We start from the raw sequence: 21,927 nt of genomic DNA, 5'->3' as shown, positions 1-21,927 counted from the left end.
GCTTCCATAGAATGAACAAATATTTGCTGTCAATGACCCGACCAGGATCAGTGTTAATTTAAGATGATGCCGGTTGGCAGATTCAAACACTAGATGGAGAAAAATACAAAAGAAGGAGACTTTCAAAACAAACTGAACCATTACTGAGTACCATTCAGTTCAAGTGTTTGGTCATGAAGACAAAAGATAGAATAGACTGCATTAATATCAGCAACCAAATAAACTGGAAACTGGATGTCACACCTGATTCCTGAATTCTTTATTTGAATTAATGAGGTGAAATCCTATGGTTAGGAGTTATAAAAAACATTTTATGACGTTTGTTCCAAAGGTCAGTCTTAGATTCAACCTCAAAAAAACCTTAATCTTAAAAAAAAAAAACAAAAAACAAAACAGCAGCCATCGTCATGAATCTTAGACATCAGCTGAAGATAAGTTCCTCTCCTTTACCCAGACTGGATCAGAGCTGGACCCGGAATCAGAACGAGAAACACAGAGAATTGTTTAAAGTTACTGAAACGTTTCCATTTTCCAGAAGGTGGGATAGAACATTTTGGGAATGAAGAAAAACTGATTCTTTGATTAGCAGCAACCAGCCAAATCATAGAGGTCAGAGAACTGTGTTGTGTAAACTTTTACATTACATTTACTTCAATGTGCCGAGCTCTTCATAGAAGAAACCCAGAATCGTCAGCCCAACATGAAGTCACCAGTTAGTTTGTGAGCTGCCATTTTAAAGCTTCGAGTTTATAATCTGGCTGCCACAATTTTTTTTCTATCCACGTTTGTAGGGGAGGATGAGGGGTGGCTCTGTTTACTGGGACGTTTAAATAGCGTTGACAAAACTTCTTAATTTGTGCTTTTAATCTTTAACTTCAGCATCATCTTTGCACCAACTGGTTTGTTCTGAAGGTTCAGTTCTCATCAACGTGTCGTCTCACCTCTTAAAGGTTCTGCAGCTCCTGCTCTGCCGGAGCATCGTACGTTGGTCGTCTTCTGCCTAAATGGAGATTAGAGATGAGACACTGTTATTCTCCACAGTGACTTTTTCATCACAACCTCATGATGTTTTTTTCTCACCTTTGCATTTAATAGCGACACCAACAATGACGCACAGCAATACAACACAAGCCACACCCACAACGGGCCACAGCCACTGGACTTCCCAGGCTGACGATTCCTCTGCAGCCCCTGACAGTGAAGAAGACAGGTCCAATGTCCACCACGTCAGTCAGGGTTGGACAAAGTACAACTGTGATGAGCTCTTACTAGTTTTAAATGGTCTGTACCTTCAGCCTCTCTCCAGAGACAGTAAGGACTTTGATGGTAAACTTCTCCAATGTGAACAGCTCCAGGGTGAGGGATGCTGTGCTCTATGTACATGTAGCCGAGGCTTAAGATGTTCCTGTTCCAGTAGTATCCGTTGGTGCGCAGAGGGAAGAACGGGGCCATGTAGGACTCCTTCTTCTGGGCTTTATGGATTTCGTCACTCTCGGGGTAACTCGCATATCTGTGCCTCTCCAGCCACACCTCAAGAAGCCTGATGTTGAGTTCCACAGCAGAGGAAATATCTGTCATTGTGTTGTTAACCCAACGTCTTTGTTTTCCAAACTTTAGGATTTAGCTGGTTGATTCAGACCGGTTGTCTCTTCACAGGTGATCTAATTATATTCCCTGATGAGCCTCAGCTCAGCGCTCTGATCTTTGTCTGCTCTATTCAATGAGATATTAACCCTTTCAGTGTACAAATGGACATGTCAGGAGTTTATCCTTTATTAGAAGTTATATAATAACCCTAATTAAAAAGAGATCACTTACTTGTCCACAAAGCTGTGATGAACCATGAATAACGGGTCGTTGGCTGCAGTAGGGAGGTGGGACATGGTGCCATTGAAGTAATCGTGAACCAGGTTGTGCATAGCAGACTGCAGGTTTCGGGAATCACGAGGAATATCAAAACCTTAGAGGACAAATGAACCCAAATAAACACAAAGTTCACATTTTTATTGCAGATCTTAGTCCTTTGTTGGTTTTGTTCATTCAGGCCAACTGTTGACAAACTGTTGAAGTTCTGGAGCAGACACTTCAACAGAAAGTCTTTTGGTCTTCAATAAAAATAGAACTGGTGTTTACCTTCCAGCCTGCTCCTGAAGCTGTGCTTAGACATTTTGTTAAAAGGAGGTGTGTCATAATTGTCCTCGCACACTGTGCGTCGAACATCACCAGAGGTTGGCAGTGTGTCTGCGCTTCGGTCCTTTCCTGGTTTGCGGCTAATGGGTGCAGGTGAAGGGTCATCAGGGTGGCTGCAGATCATAAGGAGACCTTCATCGAGAACACAGGCAGTCTGTGTAGGAAAAGAGCAGTTTGAGCAAGAGAAGGAAAGAGGCATTCAGAAAAGAACAGGAAGGAGATCTCACCTTCCACTTTGAGAAACGGGAACCCTGGTCTATGTGACCGTCTGGATCAACTGCCCCAAAGTAGTCATTGGTGCAGATGTTGCAGTGGTCAGTTCTGGTCCAGTCCCAGTATGGGATGAAGAAGTTATGGTTCCCAGTGAGCAATCTGATCTCCCTCTCGATAAAGAGCAGGAAGATTCGGTGCCAGAAAGGGAAAGCGGGGCCTCGATGTGCAGCATCATCATCAGTATCGGCGTACTTCTTGGCTGCGTAGTAGTGCAGCCACACATAAAGGTCATACACAGTTGCCTCGTGAAATTTAAAGTTGCCTGCTTTGGTTGTGTCATTGCTGGTCAGGATCTTGTAACGGTTGCTGATGGTGTGTTTTGCGTGGTCCAGGTTTGAAATGAAGAGCTCCCTCTCATTTTCAGTCATATCAGTTATCTCTTTGCGGTCCACTCTGTGCGGCTCCAGACAGTCGGGTCCTTGCCAGCCTGGACTGCACACCCCACAGTCAAATCCATCAAAGTTTCCGTAGCACGCACACACTTTGTCGTAGAAGGAGTTAGGCCAGTCCACTCTGTAGTCAAACGGTAAGTCACGACCCTCTAAAAAATGCTGTGCACAGTAGCCCCGACCTGCCGTCTCTCCACAGGGAGAACCATTCCAGAGGGGACAACACGTCCTCGAGTCCAGAGCTTCCTGTCTCGTGCAGGGAATTGGAAACTGAGCCTCAACGTCTTCAAGACTGGTCAGATGTAACCAAAGGACCAGCCACAGCCAGTGGACTGACGACAGCATGGTGGAGGGAATGGCTGCAAATGAGGGAAGGACGTGGGAGTTTCCCGCATGTTGACAGTGACTCTGTGACGCCTGCAACTCAGAGTAAATCTTCTGGAACCTAGAACAAGTGGGCAAGACTGCTGAAAGGGGGGGCTGTCAGTTAACAAAGGAGAGAGGCAGATGCAGTTCAAATGTGCAATCTTTAGTTTCTTACAATTTTATTTCATTTATATATATTTTTTATTATTATTATTTGTATTGTATTGATAGTAAATATATTGTTTTGAAAATAATGCCGCTCAGCAAAAGTTCAAAGAAGGCTCAAATGTGCTTTATTTAATTAATATTTATGTCAATTATTTGTTTCATTTTTTTATATATATATATTTTGAACTGTGCACATTGAAGTTGTTAAATTTGTTACATGGCTAGTATTTGATGTGATTTATTTTAAAGGTACTAATATTATCATTGAGAAGAATTTCACCAATGAGAAATTACGTCATCACTCGGAGAAGGAAGCCAAAACACACTGAAAGTACGGCATGTCAGGAAGGACTAAAGGCAATGTCTGCAAAAGCGCTTACAAAAAAAAAAAAATAATAATAAAATGAATAAAGGCACGTAATTAGATACAATTCACAACCAAAACAAAGATTAATATGTTGCATTAATCTTTCCGGGTTTTGGCGTGGCCATAGTAGGATTCGTAATATCGCTTCCCGTAGTCGAGTGAGCCTCGACTCCATTTGGGCGCTCCGCTGAGTTGTATCGATAAAAGTCAGTTCCTTTGGTTAATAAAAAAAAGATAGTTAATTTCTGCAGTAGACAGAAAAACGTGTTTACCGAGCAGACTTGTGGATAGACGCAATTATTTGATGAACGTAGGCAGAAATGTAAATTATGTGCGTTTTCTAGTTGCTGAAAACACAGTTATTGAGACATTTAAGGTTCCACCGTCTCCCCTTTATCTCCTGTATTCTAATTGCATGTGCGCTTTAAGTACTTTTAATTCACTGAAGGTTCATTCCTCCAGAAGTTGGTGGGTTATGTGGATCTGGTGTTTCATCGCACGTTTCGCTGCCCTGTTTGTGAATTTCAGACAGGAGGAAACGGTGCCCTGTCCATGTAGGGCTTATAGGTCTCAAACAAATGTTTACTCCGCAGAGAAATCACCCGCATTAAGATTAGCAGACGTTAATTACTGAAAGTGACGTCACATCCGGCCCCGGGTCAGAAAGTTAGAGGAGGGACGTCAGCGACTTACCGGAGAAAAGGTAGGCTTATTAGCTTCAGATAACTCAGTATAGATTTTATAAGTTAAACAGGCATTCCAAAGTATTGGTGGCCAGCTAACGTCACGTCACATACCGGCAGTTGAAGTGAATGGGTGCTAACTCAGTGACGCTAACGCCGGTAAGCTAATTGTTAGCATTAGGCTAATATCTACACACCGTGACGTGTTAACTGCCGACTGCATTTTCTGGCGAGCTTCTTCAAATATTTCTCTAAGAAGAGAAAGACAACTGATGAAGATGACGCTAGTCAGGTGTCATCAGCCTTTTACTGGCTCACAAATGATAATGGTTAACTTAAAAAAAGAATTTCAATGTTCACACTTGTGAGTACATTTTCTAAAGTCACTCGATTTTTTTTTCTGTAATCATATGAGGGAGGAGAAGTGGAGCAAAGTGATGGGCCTAACCCATCTGGCTGTTAAAGAGATGATTACTATTTTTTATTTATTTCATTGTTTTACTGTTTATGTTCAGCCTTTACCTGACATTGTTTATGGCTGAGATGTATAGGTTGTAGTGGTTGTAAAGGAAAAAGCCATTTTCAATTGGCCAGCCAATGAATAAGTTGTAAAAGTTAAATCTGCCGCCATGGAGAGCCTGCTGAGGAAACACTGGGCTAGCTGGCTTCAGTGACAGTTTCAGGTCTGCATATTTCTGCAGATTCTGACATTCTGCCTTGCCACTCCGACAGAAATGCAGAAATCACATGCAGTGACCGGTGGTTTGGAAATCAGAAGAAAATATTTCCATGATAGTCTGGGTCAAGAAATGCAGACAAATGAAACTGATGAGAATTATGGTGTAAAACACAGTTGTGTTCTTTCTGATCATCTCTCCTTTTCGATCCCATGACAGGATTTCTGCCGGATGTTGTGCACCACTTGTTCCAAGATGTTGTCTCTGTGGAGCTGGCACGCTGTTTGAAAGATTTGATTGCAAAAAATAGGTCACGTTGGAAGAGCTGAATAAAGCAAACCTTTGTTTGCCCTACCAGCAATCACACAAGGTTGACTGCCCAAAACCAATAACAAATCTAAAACTGCCATCTACATTTTATGCTTCACTTAACAAGAATGCACCTCAGCTGTTACAGCTCTCCAAAAAGAGGAAGACTGGCAGTTTTGGAAGCGGTAATGATGGCATTTGAGGAAGGGGTCATTTTTTTATTTCATGAATTACATTGTTGAATATGAACAGTGACCACTAACATCCCCTTGCATACGCTGTCTTTGTGCAACAGGACAAAGGTGATATCTGTGCAGCTTGAATAACAGCTCTGGCTGGCTTACCGCACCACTTAAAGGAGGATTAATCAGAAGTTTTCAGAACATGCAAGGTATGGGTTTTCTGCTTCTCAATGTAATTAACATTCGAGCAGGTGAGGATTACTTTCCTTTTTTAACGTGGTTCAAATTAGGTCTCATCATGCACATTGAGATTAATTTAACAGATTATCTGCTTCCAAATCTAGAAAAGAATTTGAAGGTTTGTAAAATAACTGAGCATATGCTAGTTTCACACTCGTGGTGCTAAATTCAGATTTATTGCTCAGACTTTATTATATATCTTTTTTTAAAGCTGTGGACATTATATTTTAAATATGGCCAATATCCAATTCCAGAAGTCACAGACTCTTCCCTCATGGTGGTGGTGAACTTCATAAATGAGTTTAGCAACTCAGACATTCCAAGTCTCCTGGAAGTTCTGGGAGTCTCCCACATATCGATAGTGGCTCCCTGATGCCCATAAATCAAGTAAAATCTCCCGGAGTCTATGTATATGTATGTAATCTATGTATATAAGAATGTAGAACATATACAGGACAATGTACAGGCTCACAGTTTACAAGCTCACATACATGCTAACCCACAAAGGTGAGTCTTTAGGGATTTAAAAAAAACAAACAAACAACAGATTCCGCTGATCAGACGGGGAGAGGGAGACTGTTCCAGAGTTTAGGAGTTAGGATGGCACCTTTCGTTTTTAAATTGGTATGTGGAATAGTTAAAAGGTTGTGATTGGAGGATCTAAGTGGACGAGCAGATGTATCTGTGTGAAGTAATTCAGAAATGTAGACAGGAGCTGGGCCGTGTAATGCTTTGCAAGTGATTTAGAGAATTTTGAAATGGATCCTGAATTTAATGGTAACCAATGCAACAAGGCCAGGATGGGGTTTTGTGATCTTTTTGGAGAGCCCGACAGAGAAATCTGGCAGTTGCATTTTTAACAAGCTGCAAACGAGTTAGAGCAGTTTGACTGAGGCAGATAAAAAGAGAATTGCAGTGGTGCAGAGAAGATGCAGGCATGAATGGTACGTTCCAGGGCTCTGGACGATAACTGTGATCTAATCTTAGCATTATTTCTAAGATGGAAAGGCAGAATTAGACTAGACAGTTGAGATGGTTCTCAAATTTCAGTTTTGAATCGAAAATAACACTGATCCCAACGTTCCCACATTCAAGTCTTCTGCTGAGAAATGTCACATTCTTGTCACCTTTGTTTTGGGGTCAGGCCTCTAAGATCCAACAAAACTGAGATCAAGAGTCAAAGATGACTCAGATTTTCAAATTCAGACACTAGATGGAGACAAACACAAAAGAACAAGGGAATTTCAAAACAAACTGAACCATTACAGAATACAATTTAAATTTAAAGTGTTTGGTAATGAAGATGAAATGATAAAAAAAAAGGTTTTATGTGAAAGGCAACCCAAGTTGATCATCTTATCTCCTGATAAATGAACTATAACTCCTGCCATGAAAATAGTATTTTTAATAGACTGCATTAATATCAGCAACCAAATAAACTGGAAACTGGATGTCACACCTGATTCCTGAATCCTTTATTTGAATTACTGAGGAAAACTGCACAGACATGAATGAGGTGAAATCCTTTTTGGTGAATAAGTTCAGGGGTTAGGAGTTATAAAAAACATTTTATGACATTTGTTCCAAAGGTCAGTCTTAGATTTAACCTAAAAAAAAAACCTTAAAAAGTACAAAGCTGATCATTAAAAAAGAAAAAAACAAAACAGCAGCCATCGTCATGAATCTTAGACATCAGCTGAAGATGATAAGTTCCTCTCCTTTACCCAGACTGGATCAGAGCTGGACCCGGAATCAGAACGAGAAACACAGAGAATTGTTTAAAGTTACTGAAACGTTTCCATTTTCCAGAAGGTGGGATAGAACATTTTGGGAATGAAGAAAAACTGATTCTTTGATTAGCAGCAACCAGCCAAATCATAGAGGTCAGAGAACTGTGTTGTGTAAACTTTTACATTACATTTACTTCAATGTGCCGAGCTCTTCATAGAAGAAACCCAGAATCGTCAGCCCAACATGAAGTCACCAGTTAGTTTGTGAGCTGCCATTTTAAAGCTTCGAGTTTATAATCTGGCTGCCACAATTTTTTTTCTATCCACGTTTGTAGGGGAGGATGAGGGGTGGCTCTGTTTACTGGGACGTTTAAACAACGTTGACAAAACTTCTTAATTTGTTCTTTTAATCTTTAACTTCAGCATCATCTTTGCACCAACTGGTTTGTTCTGAAGGTTCAGTTCTCATCAACGTGTCGTCTCACCTCTTAAAGGTTCTGCAGCTCCTGCTCTGCCGGAGCATCGTACGTTGGTCGTCTTCTGCCTAAATGGAGATTAGAGATGAGACACTGTTATTCTCCACAGTGACTTTTTCATCACAACCTCATGATGTTTTTTTCTCACCTTTGCATTTAATAGCGACACCAACAATGACGCACAGCAATACAACACAAGCCACACCCACAACGGGCCACAGCCACTGGACTTCCCAGGCTGACGATTCCTCTGCAGCCCCTGACAGTGAAGAAGACAGGTCCAATGTCCACCACATCAGTCAGGGTTGGACAAAGTACAACTGTGATGAGCTCTTACTAGTTTTAAATGGTCTGTACCTTCAGCCTCTCTCCAGAGACAGTAAGGACTTTGATGGTAAACTTCTCCAATGTGAACAGCTCCAGGGTGAGGGATGCTGTGCTCTATGTACTTGTAGCCGAGGCTTAAGATGTTCCTGTTCCAGTAGTATCCGTTGGTGCGCAGAGGGAAGAACGGGGCCATGTAGGACTCCTTCTTCTGGGCTTTATGGATTTCGTCACTCTCGGGGTAACTCGCATATCTGTGCCTCTCCAGCCACACCTCAAGAAGCCTGATGTTGAGTTCCACAGCAGAGGAAATATCTGTCATTGTGTTGTTAACCCAACGTCTTTGTTTTCCAAACTTTAGGATTTAGCTGGTTGATTCAGACCGGTTGTCTCTTCACAGGTGATCTAATTATATTCCCTGATGAGCCTCAGCTCAGCGCTCTGATCTTTGTCTGCTCTATTCAATGAGATATTAACCCTTTCAGTGTACAAATGGACATGTCAGGAGTTTATCCTTTATTAGAAGTTATATAATAACCCTAATTAAAAAGAGATCACTTACTTGTCCACAAAGCTGTGATGAACCATGAATAACGGGTCGTTGGCTGCAGTAGGGAGGTGGGACATGGTGCCATTGAAGTAATCGTGAACCAGGTTGTGCATAGCAGACTGCAGGTTTCGGGAATCACGAGGAATATCAAAACCTTAGAGGACAAATGAACCCAAATAAACACAAAGTTCACATTTTTATTGCAGATCTTAGTCCTTTGTTGGTTTTGTTCATTCAGGCCAACTGTTGACAAACTGTTGAAGTTCTGGAGCAGACACTTCAACAGAAAGTCTTTTGGTCTTCAATAAAAATAGAACTGGTGTTTACCTTCCAGCCTGCTCCTGAAGCTGTGCTTAGACATTTTGTTAAAAGGAGGTGTGTCATAATTGTCCTCGCACAACGTGCGTCGAACATCACCAGAGGTTGGCAGTGTGTCTGCGCTTCGGTCCTTTCCTGGTTTGCGGCTAATGGGTGCAGGTGAAGGGTCATCAGGGCGGCTGCAGATCATTTGGAGACCTTCATCGAGAACACAGGCAGTCTGTGTAGGAAAAGAGCAGTTTGAGCAAGAGAAGGAAAGAGGCATTCAGAAAAGAACAGGAAGGAGATCTCACCTTCCACTTTGAGAAACGGGAACCCTGGTCTATGTGACCGTCTGGATCAACTGCCCCAAAGTAGTCATTGGTGCAGATGTTGCAGTGGTCAGTTCTGGTCCAGTCCCAGTATGGGATGAAGAAGTTATGGTTCCCAGTGAGCAATCTGATCTCCCTCTCGATAAAGAGCAGGAAGATTCGGTGCCAGAAAGGGAAAGCGGGGCCTCGATGTGCAGCATCATCATCAGTATCGGCGTACTTCTTGGCTGCGTAGTAGTGCAGCCACACATAAAGGTCATACACAGTTGCCTCGTGAAATTTAAAGTTGCCTGCTTTGGTTGTGTCATTGCTGGTCAGGATCTTGTAACGGTTGCTGATGGTGTGTTTTGCGTGGTCCAGGTTTGAAATGAAGAGCTCCCTCTCATCTTCAGTCATATCAGTTATCTCTTTCCGGTCCACTCTGTGCGGCTCCAGACAGTCGGGTCCTTGCCAGCCTGGACTGCACACCCCACAGTCAAATCCATCAAAGTTTCCGTAGCACGCACACACTTTGTCGTAGAAGGAGTTAGGCCAGTCCACTCTGTAGTCAAACGGTAAGTCAGCACCCTCTAAAAAATGCTGTGCACAGTCGCCCCGACCTGCCATCTCTCCACAGGGAGAACCATTCCAGAGGGGACAACACGTCCTCGAGTCCAGAGCTTCCTGTCTCGTGCAGGGAATTGGAAACTGAGCCTCAACGTCTTCAAGACTGGTCAGATGTAACCAAAGGACCAGCCACAGCCAGTGGACTGACGACAGCATGGTGGAGGGAATGGCTGCAAATGAGGGAAGGACGTGGGAGTTTCCCGCATGTTGACAGTGACTCTGTGACGCCTGCAACTCAGAGTAAATCTTCTGGAACCTAGAACAAGTGGGCAAGACTGCTGAAAGGGGGGGCTGTCAGTTAACAAAGGAGAGAGGCAGATGCAGTTCAAATGTGCAATCTTTAGTTTCTTACAATTTTATTTCATTTATATATATTTTTTATTATTATTATTTGTATTGTATTGATAGTAAATATATTGTTTTGAAAATAATGCCGCTCAGCAAAAGTTCAAAGAAGGCTCAAATGTGCTTTATTTAATTAATATTTATGTCAATTATTTGTTTCATTTTTTTATATATATATATTTTGAACTGTGCACATTGAAGTTGTTAAATTTGTTACATGGCTAGTATTTGATGTGATTTATTTTAAAGGTACTAATATTATCATTGAGAAGAATTTCACCAATGAGAAATTACGTCATCACTCGGAGAAGGAAGCCAAAACACACTGTAAGTACGGCATGTCAGGAAGGACTAAAGGCAATGTCTGCAAAAGCGCTTACAAAAAAAAAAAAAAATAAATAAAATTAATAAAGGCACGTAATTAGATACAATTCACAACCAAAACAAAGATTAATATGTTGCATTAATCTTTCCGGGTTTTGGCGTGGCCATAGTAGGATTCGTAATATCGCTTCCCGTAGTCGAGTGAGCCTCGACTCCATTTGGGCGCTCCGCTGAGTTGTATCGATAAAAGTCACTTCCTTTGGTTAATAAAAAAAAGATAGTTAATTTCTGCAGTGGACAGAAAAACGTGTTTACCGAGCAGACTTGTGGATAGACGCAATTATTTGATGAACGTAGGCAGAAATGTAAATTATGTGCGTTTTCTAGTTGCTGAAAACACAGTTATTGAGACATTAAAGGTTCCACCGTCTCCCCTTTATCTTCTGTATTCTAATTGCATGTGCACTTTAAGTACTTTTAATTCACTGAAGGTTCATTCCTCCAGAAGTTGGTGGGTTATGTGGATCTGATGTTTCATCGCACGTTTCGCTGCCCTGTTTGTGAATTTCAGACAGGAGGAAACGGTGCCCTGTCCATGTAGGGCTTATAGGTCTCAAACAAATGTTTACTCCGCAGAGAAATCACCCGCATTAAGATTAGCAGACGTTAATTACTGAAAGTGACGTCACATCCGGCCCCGGGTCAGAAAGTTAGAGGAGGGACGTCAGCGACTTACCGGAGAAAAGGTAGGCTTATTAGCTTCAGATAACTCAGTATAGATTTTATAAGTTAAATAGGCATTCCAAAGTATTGGTGGCCAGCTAACGTCACGTCACATACCGGCAGTTGAAGCGAATGGGTGCTCACTCAGTGACGCTAACGCCGGTAAGCTAATTGTTAGCATTAGGCTAATATCTACACACCGTGACGTGTTAACTGCCGACTGCATTTTCTGGCGAGCTTCTTCAAATATTTCTCTAAGAAGAGAAAGACAACTGATGAAGATGACGCTAGTCAGGTGTCATCAGCCTTTTACTGGCTCACAAATGATAATGGTTAACTTAAAAAAAGAATTTCAATGTTCACACTTGTGAGTACATTTTCTAAAGTCACTCGATTTTTTTTTCTGTAATCATATGAGGGAGGAGAAGTGGAGCAAAGTGATGGGCCTAACCCATCTGGCTGTTAAAGAGATGATTACTATTTTTTATTTATTTCATTGTTTTACTGTTTATGTTCAGCCTTTACCTGACATTGTTTATGGCTGAGATGTATAGGTTGTAGTGGTTGTAAAGGAAAAAGCCATTTTCAATTGGCCAGCCAATGAATAAGTTGTAAAAGTTAAATCTGCCGCCATGGAGAGCCTGCTGAGGAAACACTGGGCTAGCTGGCTTCAGTGACAGTTTCAGGTCTGCATATTTCTGCAGATTCTGACATTCTGCCTTGCCACTCCGACAGAAATGCAGAAATCACATGCAGTGACCGGTGGTTTGGAAATCAGAAGAAAATATTTCCATGATAGTCTGGGTCAAGAAATGCAGACAAATGAAACTGATGAGAATTATGGTGTAAAACACAGTTGTGTTCTTTCTGATCATCTCTCCTTTTCGATCCCATGACAGGATTTCTGCCGGATGTTGTGCACCACTTGTTCCAAGATGTTGTCTCTGTGGAGCTGGCACGCTGTTTGAAAGATTTGATTGCAAAAAATAGGTCACGTTGGAAGAGCTGAATAAAGCAAACCTTTGTTTGCCCTACCAGCAATCACACAAGGTTGACTGCCCAAAACCAATAACAAATCTAAAACTGCCATCTACATTTTATGCTTCACTTAACAAGAATGCACCTCAGCTGTTACAGCTCTCCAAAAAGAGGAAGACTGGCAGTTTTGGAAGCGGTAATGATGGCATTTGAGGAAGGGGTAATTTTTTTATTTCATGAATTACATTGTTGAATATGAACAGTGACCACTAACATCCCCTTGCATACGCTGTCTTTGTGCAACAGGACAAAGGTGATATCTGTGCAGCTTGAATAACAGCTCTGGCTGGCTTACCGCACCACTTAAAGGAGGATTAATCAGAAGTTTTCAGAACATGCAAGGTATGGGTTTTCTGCTTCTCAATGTAATTAACATTCGAGCAGGTGAGGATTACTTTCCTTTTTTAACGTGGTTCAAATTAGGTCTCATCATGCACATTGAGATTAATTTAACAGATTATCTGCTTCCAAATCTAGAAAAGAATTTGAAGGTTTGTAAAATAACTGAGCATATGCTAGTTTCACACTCGTGGTGCTAAATTCAGATTTATTGCTCAGACTTTATTATATATCTTTTTTTAAAGCTGTGGACATTATATTTTAAATATGGCCAATATCCAATTCCAGAAGTCACAGACTCTTCCCTCATGGTGGTGGTGAACTTCATAAATGAGTTTAGCAACTCAGACATTCCAAGTCTCCTGGAAGTTCTGGGAGTCTCCCACATATCGATAGTGGCTCCCTGATGCCCATAAATCAAGTAAAATCTCCCGGAGTCTATGTATATGTATGTAATCTATGTATATAAGAATGTAGAACATATACAGGACAATGTACAGGCTCACAGTTTACAAGCTCACATACATGCTAACCCACAAAGGTGAGTCTTTAGGGATTTAAAAAAAACAAACAAACAACAGATTCCGCTGATCAGACGGGGAGAGGGAGACTGTTCCAGAGTTTAGGAGTTAGGATGGCACCTTTCGTTTTTAAATTGGTATGTGGAATAGTTAAAAGGTTGTGATTGGAGGATCTAAGTGGACGAGCAGATGTATCTGTGTGAAGTAATTCAGAAATGTAGACAGGAGCTGGGCCGTGTAATGCTTTGCAAGTGATTTAGAGAATTTTGAAATGGATCCTGAATTTAATGGTAACCAATGCAACAAGGCCAGGATGGGGTTTTGTGATCTTTTTGGAGAGCCCGACAGAGAAATCTGGCAGTTGCATTTTTAACAAGCTGCAAACGAGTTAGAGCAGTTTGACTGAGGCAGATAAAAAGAGAATTGCAGTGGTGCAGAGAAGATGCAGGCATGAATGGTACGTTCCAGGGCTCTGGACGATAACTGTGATCTAATCTTAGCATTATTTCTAAGATGGAAAGGCAGAATTAGACTAGACAGTTGAGATGGTTCTCAAATTTCAGTTTTGAATCGAAAATAACACTGATCCCAACGTTCCCACATTCAAGTCTTCTGCTGAGAAATGTCACATTCTTGTCACCTTTGTTTTGGGGTCAGGCCTCTAAGATCCAACAAAACTGAGATCAAGAGTCAAAGATGACTCAGATTTTCAAATTCAGACACTAGATGGAGACAAACACAAAAGAACAAGGGAATTTCAAAACAAACTGAACCATTACAGAATACAATTTAAATTTAAAGTGTTTGGTAATGAAGATGAAATGATAAAAAAAAAGGTTTTATGTGAAAGGCAACCCAAGTTGATCATCTTATCTCCTGATAAATGAACTATAACTCCTGCCATGAAAATAGTATTTTTAATAGACTGCATTAATATCAGCAACCAAATAAACTGGAAACTGGATGTCACACCTGATTCCTGAATCCTTTATTTGAATTACTGAGGAAAACTGCACAGACATGAATGAGGTGAAATCCTTTTTGGTGAATAAGTTCAGGGGTTAGGAGTTATAAAAAACATTTTATGACATTTGTTCCAAAGGTCAGTCTTAGATTTAACCTAAAAAAAAAACCTTAAAAAGTACAAAGCTGATCATTAAAAAAGAAAAAAACAAAACAGCAGCCATCGTCATGAATCTTAGACATCAGCTGAAGATGATAAGTTCCTCTCCTTTACCCAGACTGGATCAGAGCTGGACCCGGAATCAGAACGAGAAACACAGAGAATTGTTTAAAGTTACTGAAACGTTTCCATTTTCCAGAAGGTGGGATAGAACATTTTGGGAATGAAGAAAAACTGATTCTTTGATTAGCAGCAACCAGCCAAATCATAGAGGTCAGAGAACTGTGTTGTGTAAACTTTTACATTACATTTACTTCAATGTGCCGAGCTCTTCATAGAAGAAACCCAGAATCGTCAGCCCAACATGAAGTCACCAGTTAGTTTGTGAGCTGCCATTTTAAAGCTTCGAGTTTATAATCTGGCTGCCACAATTTTTTTTCTATCCACGTTTGTAGGGGAGGATGAGGGGTGGCTCTGTTTACTGGGACGTTTAAACAACGTTGACAAAACTTCTTAATTTGTTCTTTTAATCTTTAACTTCAGCATCATCTTTGCACCAACTGGTTTGTTCTGAAGGTTCAGTTCTCATCAACGTGTCGTCTCACCTCTTAAAGGTTCTGCAGCTCCTGCTCTGCCGGAGCATCGTACGTTGGTCGTCTTCTGCCTAAATGGAGATTAGAGATGAGACACTGTTATTCTCCACAGTGACTTTTTCATCACAACCTCATGATGTTTTTTTCTCACCTTTGCATTTAATAGCGACACCAACAATGACGCACAGCAATACAACACAAGCCACACCCACAACGGGCCACAGCCACTGGACTTCCCAGGCTGACGATTCCTCTGCAGCCCCTGACAGTGAAGAAGACAGGTCCAATGTCCACCACATCAGTCAGGGTTGGACAAAGTACAACTGTGATGAGCTCTTACTAGTTTTAAATGGTCTGTACCTTCAGCCTCTCTCCAGAGACAGTAAGGACTTTGATGGTAAACTTCTCCAATGTGAACAGCTCCAGGGTGAGGGATGCTGTGTTCTATGTACTTGTAGCCGAGGCTTAAGATGCTCCTGTTCCAGTAGTATCCGTTGGTGCGCAGAGGGAAGAACGGGGCCATGTAGGACTCCTTCCTCTGGGCTTTATGGATTTCGTCACTCTCGGGGTAACTCGCATATCTGTGCCTCTCCAGCCACACCTCAAGAAGCCTGATGTTGAGTTCCACAGCAGAGGAAATATCTGTCATTGTGTTGTTAACCCAACGTCTTTGTTTTCCAAACTTTAGGATTTAGCTGGTTGATTCAGACCGGTTGTCTCTTCACAGGTGATCTAATTATATTCCCTGATGAGCCTCAGCTCAGCGCTCTGATCTTTGTCTGCTCTCTTCAATGAGATATTAACCCTTTCAGTGTACAAATGGACATGTCAGGAGTTTATCCTTTATTAGAAGTTATATAATAACCCTAATTAAAAAGAGATCACTTACTTGTCCACAAAGCTGTGATGAACCATGAATAACGGGTCGTTGGCTGCAGTAGGGAGGTGGGACATGGTGCCATTGAAGTAATCGTGAACCAGGTTGTGCATAGCAGACTGCAGGTTTCGGGAATCACGAGGAATATCAAAACCTTAGAGGACAAATGAACCCAAATAAACACAAAGTTCACATTTTTATTGCAGATCTTAGTCCTTTGTTGGTTTTGTTCATTCAGGCCAACTGTTGACAAACTGTTGAAGTTCTGGAGCAGACACTTCAACAGAAAGTCTTTTGGTCTTCAATAAAAATAGAACTGGTGTTTACCTTCCAGCCTGCTCCTGAAGCTGTGCTTAGACATTTTGTTAAAAGGAGGTGTGTCATAATTGTCCTCGCACACTGTGCGTCGAACATCACCAGAGGTTGGCAGTGTGTCTGCGCTTCGGTCCTTTCCTGGTTTGCGGCTAATGGGTGCAGGTGAAGGGTCATCAGGGCGGCTGCAGATCATAAGGAGACCTTCATCGAGAACACAGGCAGTCTGTGTAGGAAAAGAGCAGTTTGAGCAAGAGAAGGAAAGAGGCATTCAGAAAAGAACAGGAAGGAGATCTCACCTTCCACTTTGAGAAACGGGAACCCTGGTCTATGTGACCGTCTGGATCAACTGCCCCAAAGTAGTCATTGGTGCAGATGTTGCAGTGGTCAGTTCTGGTCCAGTCCCAGTATGGGATGAAGAAGTTATGGTTCCCAGTGAGCAATCTGATCTCCCTCTCGATAAAGAGCAGGAAGATTCGGTGCCAGAAAGGGAAAGCGGGGCCTCGATGTGCAGCATCATCATCAGTATCGGCGTACTTCTTGGCTGCGTAGTAGTGCAGCCACACATAAAGGTCATACACAGTTGCCTCGTGAAATTTAAAGTTGCCTGCTTTGGTTGTGTCATTGCTGGTCAGGATCTTGTAACGGTTGCTGATGGTGTGTTTTGCGTGGTCCAGGTTTGAAATGAAGAGCTCCCTCTCATCTTCATACATATCAGTTATCTCTTTCCGGTCCACTCTGTGCGGCTCCAGACAGTCGGGTCCTTGCCAGCCTGGACTGCACACCCCACAGTCAAATCCATCAAAGTTTCCGTAGCACGCACACACTTTGTTGTAGAAGGAGTTAGGCCAGTCCACTCTGTAGTCAATCGGTAAATCACCACCCTCTAAAAAATGCTGTGCACAGTAGCCCCGACCTGCCGTCTGTCCACAGGGAGAACCATTCCAGACGGGACAACACGTCCTCGAGTCCAGAGCTTCCTGTCTTGTGCAGGGAATTGGAAACTGAGCCTCAACGTCTTCAAGACTGGTCAGATGTAACCAAAGGACCAGCCACAGCCAGTGGACTGACGACAGCATGGTGGAGGGAATGGCTGCAGATAACTGAAGGTCGTCTTACTGCAGCGTCCTTATAAAGGACAAACAGTATTAGACTCTTGTACTTTGACTTTTATCTTGGAGCTGTTTCACCGACATTGGAATTTCCTTGTAGGTTGACAATGTATTGGTTAATATTTGATGTTGTATTTTATGTGTCTGAGCGTTTTGAAAAGAAGACAAAGTGCTCAGATATTGCTCATGGTAGGGTGCGTATTTATGAACCTATGCATCACCACTCATTCTACATATGTTTGGACTTTACTCTTGTTATCGTTGTTCTGCAGTTGTTCTCTATTGGAAATGAACTGGATGCATTTTGTAGTGGCAAGATAAGATCCTTAAAAAAATGTATGGGTGTGTTATTGAAGTAGGTCACCCCGCTTCAAGAGAACTCCTGATTTCCCGTAAAGTCCCACCCAATTCCCACTCTTACTACTTCCAGTCAAGTAAATGTTTGCTTTTGAGTTAATGAATCATTCCTACTGTATTTTCTCATACTCTCTGTCAATAGCATGCAGGAGCTTGATTGGCCAGAAACAGTATCAATGATGTACTTGTATAGTCCAAGAGCAGTTCAACCTGCTTAGCAAAATAAAGAAATACGAAACACATTGACCAGAAACATGTCAAGAGAAGAGATTGTAAGAAAGTCATATTTGTAATCTAGTGCCTTCTTAACATTGCATTACTTTGGAAGGGCAAATTTCAGAGATTTCAGTTATTTAATGATATTAGTGACATGGTTTTTCAGTTTTTTCCTGCAGTGTTTGTGATGAGTTTATTACTGTTCAGCCTATTTAATGGCCTCTGGGTTTGTAATAATAATACTTATTTTAAGGTGCCACCCAAATAAAGTTTGCAGGATTTTCCTGTTTTAAAAAATAGACACTCAAAAGTGTCTGAACATGAATTTCTGCATTTATAGTTTATTTATATACAACAGGACAGCAAACAAACTTTTTATGATGCAGGAAGCTCAATTGAGGCCATCTGATTGGTTAGTAAGCTTTGTCCAAAGAGTGCGTTCAACAGGTGTGACGTCACAGAGCTGTATCACTCGGCCACTGACAAACAAGCAGCCCAGCTAGCTGTTATTTAGCAACATTTAAAAACGTAAACAGAAGACAGTGGAACCTGGAAACAATGTGGAAGGGATGAATATTTCTCTTTATTATTATTATTTTATTAAGTTTTGTATAATGAGCAGATACGATAATGACATCGAGTTACTTTTCACAGAGCTGTATCACTCTGCCACGAAGAAAGCTGATAGCACAGAGAGGAACGAACAGACTAGCTAACAGTTAATTTAACAACATTCGAAAAATAAAAACAACGAGCCGAGATATTAAAGAGCAGGAAGGCGAAAAATAGACAAAAAGAAGGTGACTAAATAAAATGTGGTTGTTTCCTTTTTGGAAATCAAACACCATGCTGTGTGTGCAACCAGGACAGGAGGACCTACTTTATGTATTTCTTTAGAAATATTTCAGTTGTTGAATAATCATAATAATAATGATGATAATGATTGTTTTATGTTACTTGCGTTCACTTTTTGTCATATTGTGTGTGTGTGTGTTTGTTCACAGTTTTACTTTAGCTGATTCAGCACTTGGTGTCTTTGGAGAGCAGGTGGAGTTTGAGGTAAACTCGGAGAGAGATTGAAATTGTTCATATGTATGTTTTAGTCTCAAAACGTGTTGATTTATGGTTGTTTGTTGAACAGCTTTTACACTGAATGGCCAGTGAAGCACAGTCAGTGGACCTGAGCTCTCCTAGTTCCCCGGTGAATTATATGTGGACATCATTTATGTTGCTGAGGATGTGTGGAGTTAGTGAAATTTGCATAGTTAAACCTGAATAACACTGCGCTGTTTTAGTACCACAGCTTGAATAAAATGATGTGCATTGAATTTGTCAGGGTTTGGTGTCCACTGATTTTGTGTTACCTGCTGTGCTTAGCTGCAGTTTTCCGGCCATTATTTGGCAGCATATTGGTATCAAAGTCCAGCAATGCAACAAACATTTCAACTGTTCTATTTTTTTAATACATTTATTTGAATAATAAACATTGAGGATTTTACTGAGATGTCAAAAATAGACTGAACAATCCACCAAGAAGGCTTTAAAATTAAATCAGTAAAAATTGTGGAATTTCGTACTCGAGATCAGCTTGGTCCCCACTGTGTTCTATGTACTTGTAGCCGAGGCTTAAGATGCTCCTGTTCCAGTAGTATCCGTTGGTGCGCAGAGGGAAGAACGGGGCCATGTAGGACTCCTTCCTCTGGGCTTTATGGATTTCGTCACTCTCGGGGTAACTCGCATATCTGTGCCTCTCCAGCCACACCTCAAGAAGCCTGATGTTGAGTTCCACAGCAGAGGAAATATCTGTCATTGTGTTGTTAACCCAACGTCTTTGTTTTCCAAACTTTAGGATTTAGCTGGTTGATTCAGACCGGTTGTCTCTTCACAGGTGATCTAATTATATTCCCTGATGAGCCTCAGCTCAGCGCTCTGATCTTTGTCTGCTCTCTTCAATGAGATATTAACCCTTTCAGTGTACAAATGGACATGTCAGGAGTTTATCCTTTATTAGAAGTTATATAATAACCCTAATTAAAAAGAGATCACTTACTTGTCCACAAAGCTGTGATGAACCATGAATAACGGGTCGTTGACTGCAGTAGGGAGGTGGGACATGGTGCCATTGAAGTAATCGTGAACCAGGTTGTGCATAGCAGACTGCAGGTTTCGGGAATCACGAGGAATATCAAAACCTTAGAGGACAAATGAACCCAAATAAACACAAAGTTCACATTTTTATTGCAGATCTTAGTCCTTTGTTGGTTTTGTTCATTCAGGCCAACTGTTGACAAACTGTTGAAGTTCTGGAGCAGACACTTCAACAGAAAGTCTTTTGGTCTTCAATAAAAATAGAACTGGTGTTTACCTTCCAGCCTGCTCCTGAAGCTGTGCTTAGACATTTTGTTAAAAGGAGGTGTGTCATAATTGTCCTCGCACAACGTGCGTCGAACATCACCAGAGGTTGGCAGTGTGTCTGCGCTTCGGTCCTTTCCTGGTTTGCGGCTAATGGGTGCAGGTGAAGGGTCATCAGGGCGGCTGCAGATCATTTGGAGACCTTCATCGAGAACACAGGCAGTCTGTGTAGGAAAAGAGCAGTTTGAGCAAGAGAAGGAAAGAGGCATTCAGAAAAGAACAGGAAGGAGATCTCACCTTCCACTTTGAGAAACGGGAACCCTGGTCTATGTGACCGTCTGGATCAACTGCCCCAAAGTAGTCATTGGTGCAGATGTTGCAGTGGTCAGTTCTGGTCCAGTCCCAGTATGGGATGAAGAAGTTATGGTTCCCAGTGAGCAATCTGATCTCCCTCTCGATAAAGAGCAGGAAGATTCGGTGCCAGAAAGGGAAAGCGGGGCCTCGATGTGCAGCATCATCATCAGTATCGGCGTACTTCTTGGCTGCGTAGTAGTGCAGCCACACATAAAGGTCATACACAGTTGCCTCGTGAAATTTAAAGTTGCCTGCTTTGGTTGTGTCATTGCTGGTCAGGATCTTGTAACGGTTGCTGATGGTGTGTTTTGCGTGGTCCAGGTTTGAAATGAAGAGCTCCCTCTCATCTTCAGTCATATCAGTTATCTCTTTCCGGTCCACTCTGTGCGGCTCCAGACAGTCGGGTCCTTGCCAGCCTGGACTGCACACCCCACAGTCAAATCCATCAAAGCTTCCGTTGCACGCACACACTTTGTCGTAGAACATCTGAGGCCAGTCCACTCTGTAGTCAATCGGTAAATCACCACCCTCTAAAAAATGCTGTGCACAGTAGCCCCGACCTGCCGTCTGTCCACAGGGAGAACCATTCCAGAGGGGACAACACGTCCTCGAGTCCAGAGCTTCCTGTGTCGTGCAGGGAATTGGAAACTGAGCCTCAACGTCTTCAAGACTGGTCAGATGTAACCAAAGGACCAGCCACAGCCAGTGGACTGACGACAGCATGGTGGAGGGAATGGCTGCAGATAACTGAAGGTCGTCTTACTGCAGCGTCCTTATAAAGGACAAACAGGAAAAACAAATTAGACTCTTGTACTTTGGAGTTTATTTAGTTCATTTAACTTTACCCCGTTAATATTTGATTTTTGGAACAAATATTTTCTTTGACTTTTGTCAACAAAAGACTCAGACATGGCTGGGGGAATTATGAAATGCTGACCATTTTTCATGGCATAGTGTTTATTTATAACCTAATAATGTGTGTTTGTATATGTATATCCATGTATGTATTTAGGTCAGTCCACCCACGCAGCCTCAGGCCCACCAAGAGAGCTCCTGAGTCCATGTGAAGTCCAACCAGATTCCCACCATACTTACTTCCAGTCGACTTTTTGTTAGAGTTTGATTTAATGGATCATTCCTCCTGTCCCTCAGTCAGCACCATGCTGGCGATAGTGAATGATG

The 21,927-nt window shown here is 41.8% G+C and overlaps 2 protein-coding genes and 1 long non-coding RNA gene across 7 annotated transcripts; 1 reads left to right on the top strand and 2 right to left on the bottom strand.

Moving 5' to 3' along the window:
• Positions 1 to 319: 319 nt before the first annotated feature.
• LOC115060222 (tyrosinase-like) lies at positions 320 to 3,268 on the bottom strand. Its single transcript, XM_029528098.1, has 7 exons — positions 2,418 to 3,268; positions 2,134 to 2,344; positions 1,819 to 1,960; positions 1,290 to 1,540; positions 1,081 to 1,191; positions 942 to 1,000; positions 320 to 466 (listed from the first exon to the last, which is right to left on the bottom strand). The coding sequence occupies exons 1-6, from the start codon at positions 3,195 to 3,197 to the stop codon at positions 945 to 947; spliced, it is 1,551 nt and encodes a 516-aa protein (XP_029383958.1). The 5' UTR covers positions 3,198 to 3,268; the 3' UTR covers positions 320 to 466; positions 942 to 944.
• Positions 3,269 to 4,281: 1,013 nt separating this feature from the next.
• LOC115060223 (uncharacterized) lies at positions 4,282 to 18,364 on the top strand. Of its 5 annotated transcripts, XR_003842250.1 has the most exons (8): positions 4,282 to 4,456; positions 5,333 to 5,607; positions 5,718 to 5,813; positions 8,214 to 10,424; positions 10,754 to 10,831; positions 12,451 to 12,725; positions 12,836 to 12,931; positions 15,332 to 18,364. It is a non-coding gene; the product is annotated as an uncharacterized LOC115060223 (long non-coding RNA). The 5 variants fall into 5 exon arrangements; XR_003842249.1 differs by having other exon boundaries at positions 8,214 to 10,831; XR_003842248.1 differs by having other exon boundaries at positions 8,214 to 11,574.
• Positions 18,365 to 19,585: 1,221 nt separating this feature from the next.
• LOC115060419 (tyrosinase-like) lies at positions 19,586 to 21,492 on the bottom strand. Its single transcript, XM_029528351.1, has 4 exons — positions 20,689 to 21,492; positions 20,405 to 20,615; positions 20,090 to 20,231; positions 19,586 to 19,811 (listed from the first exon to the last, which is right to left on the bottom strand). The coding sequence occupies exons 1-4, from the start codon at positions 21,466 to 21,468 to the stop codon at positions 19,586 to 19,588; spliced, it is 1,359 nt and encodes a 452-aa protein (XP_029384211.1). The 5' UTR covers positions 21,469 to 21,492.
• Between the last annotated feature and the right edge of the window lie 435 nt (positions 21,493 to 21,927).

This window comes from Echeneis naucrates, chromosome 19, assembly GCF_900963305.1.
Source record: "Echeneis naucrates chromosome 19, fEcheNa1.1, whole genome shotgun sequence".
In the NCBI taxonomy this organism is placed as follows: domain Eukaryota; kingdom Metazoa; phylum Chordata; class Actinopteri; order Carangiformes; family Echeneidae; genus Echeneis; species Echeneis naucrates.
Note: the sequence above shows the minus strand (reverse complement) of the source record. Positions and strands in the feature narration are given on the sequence as shown.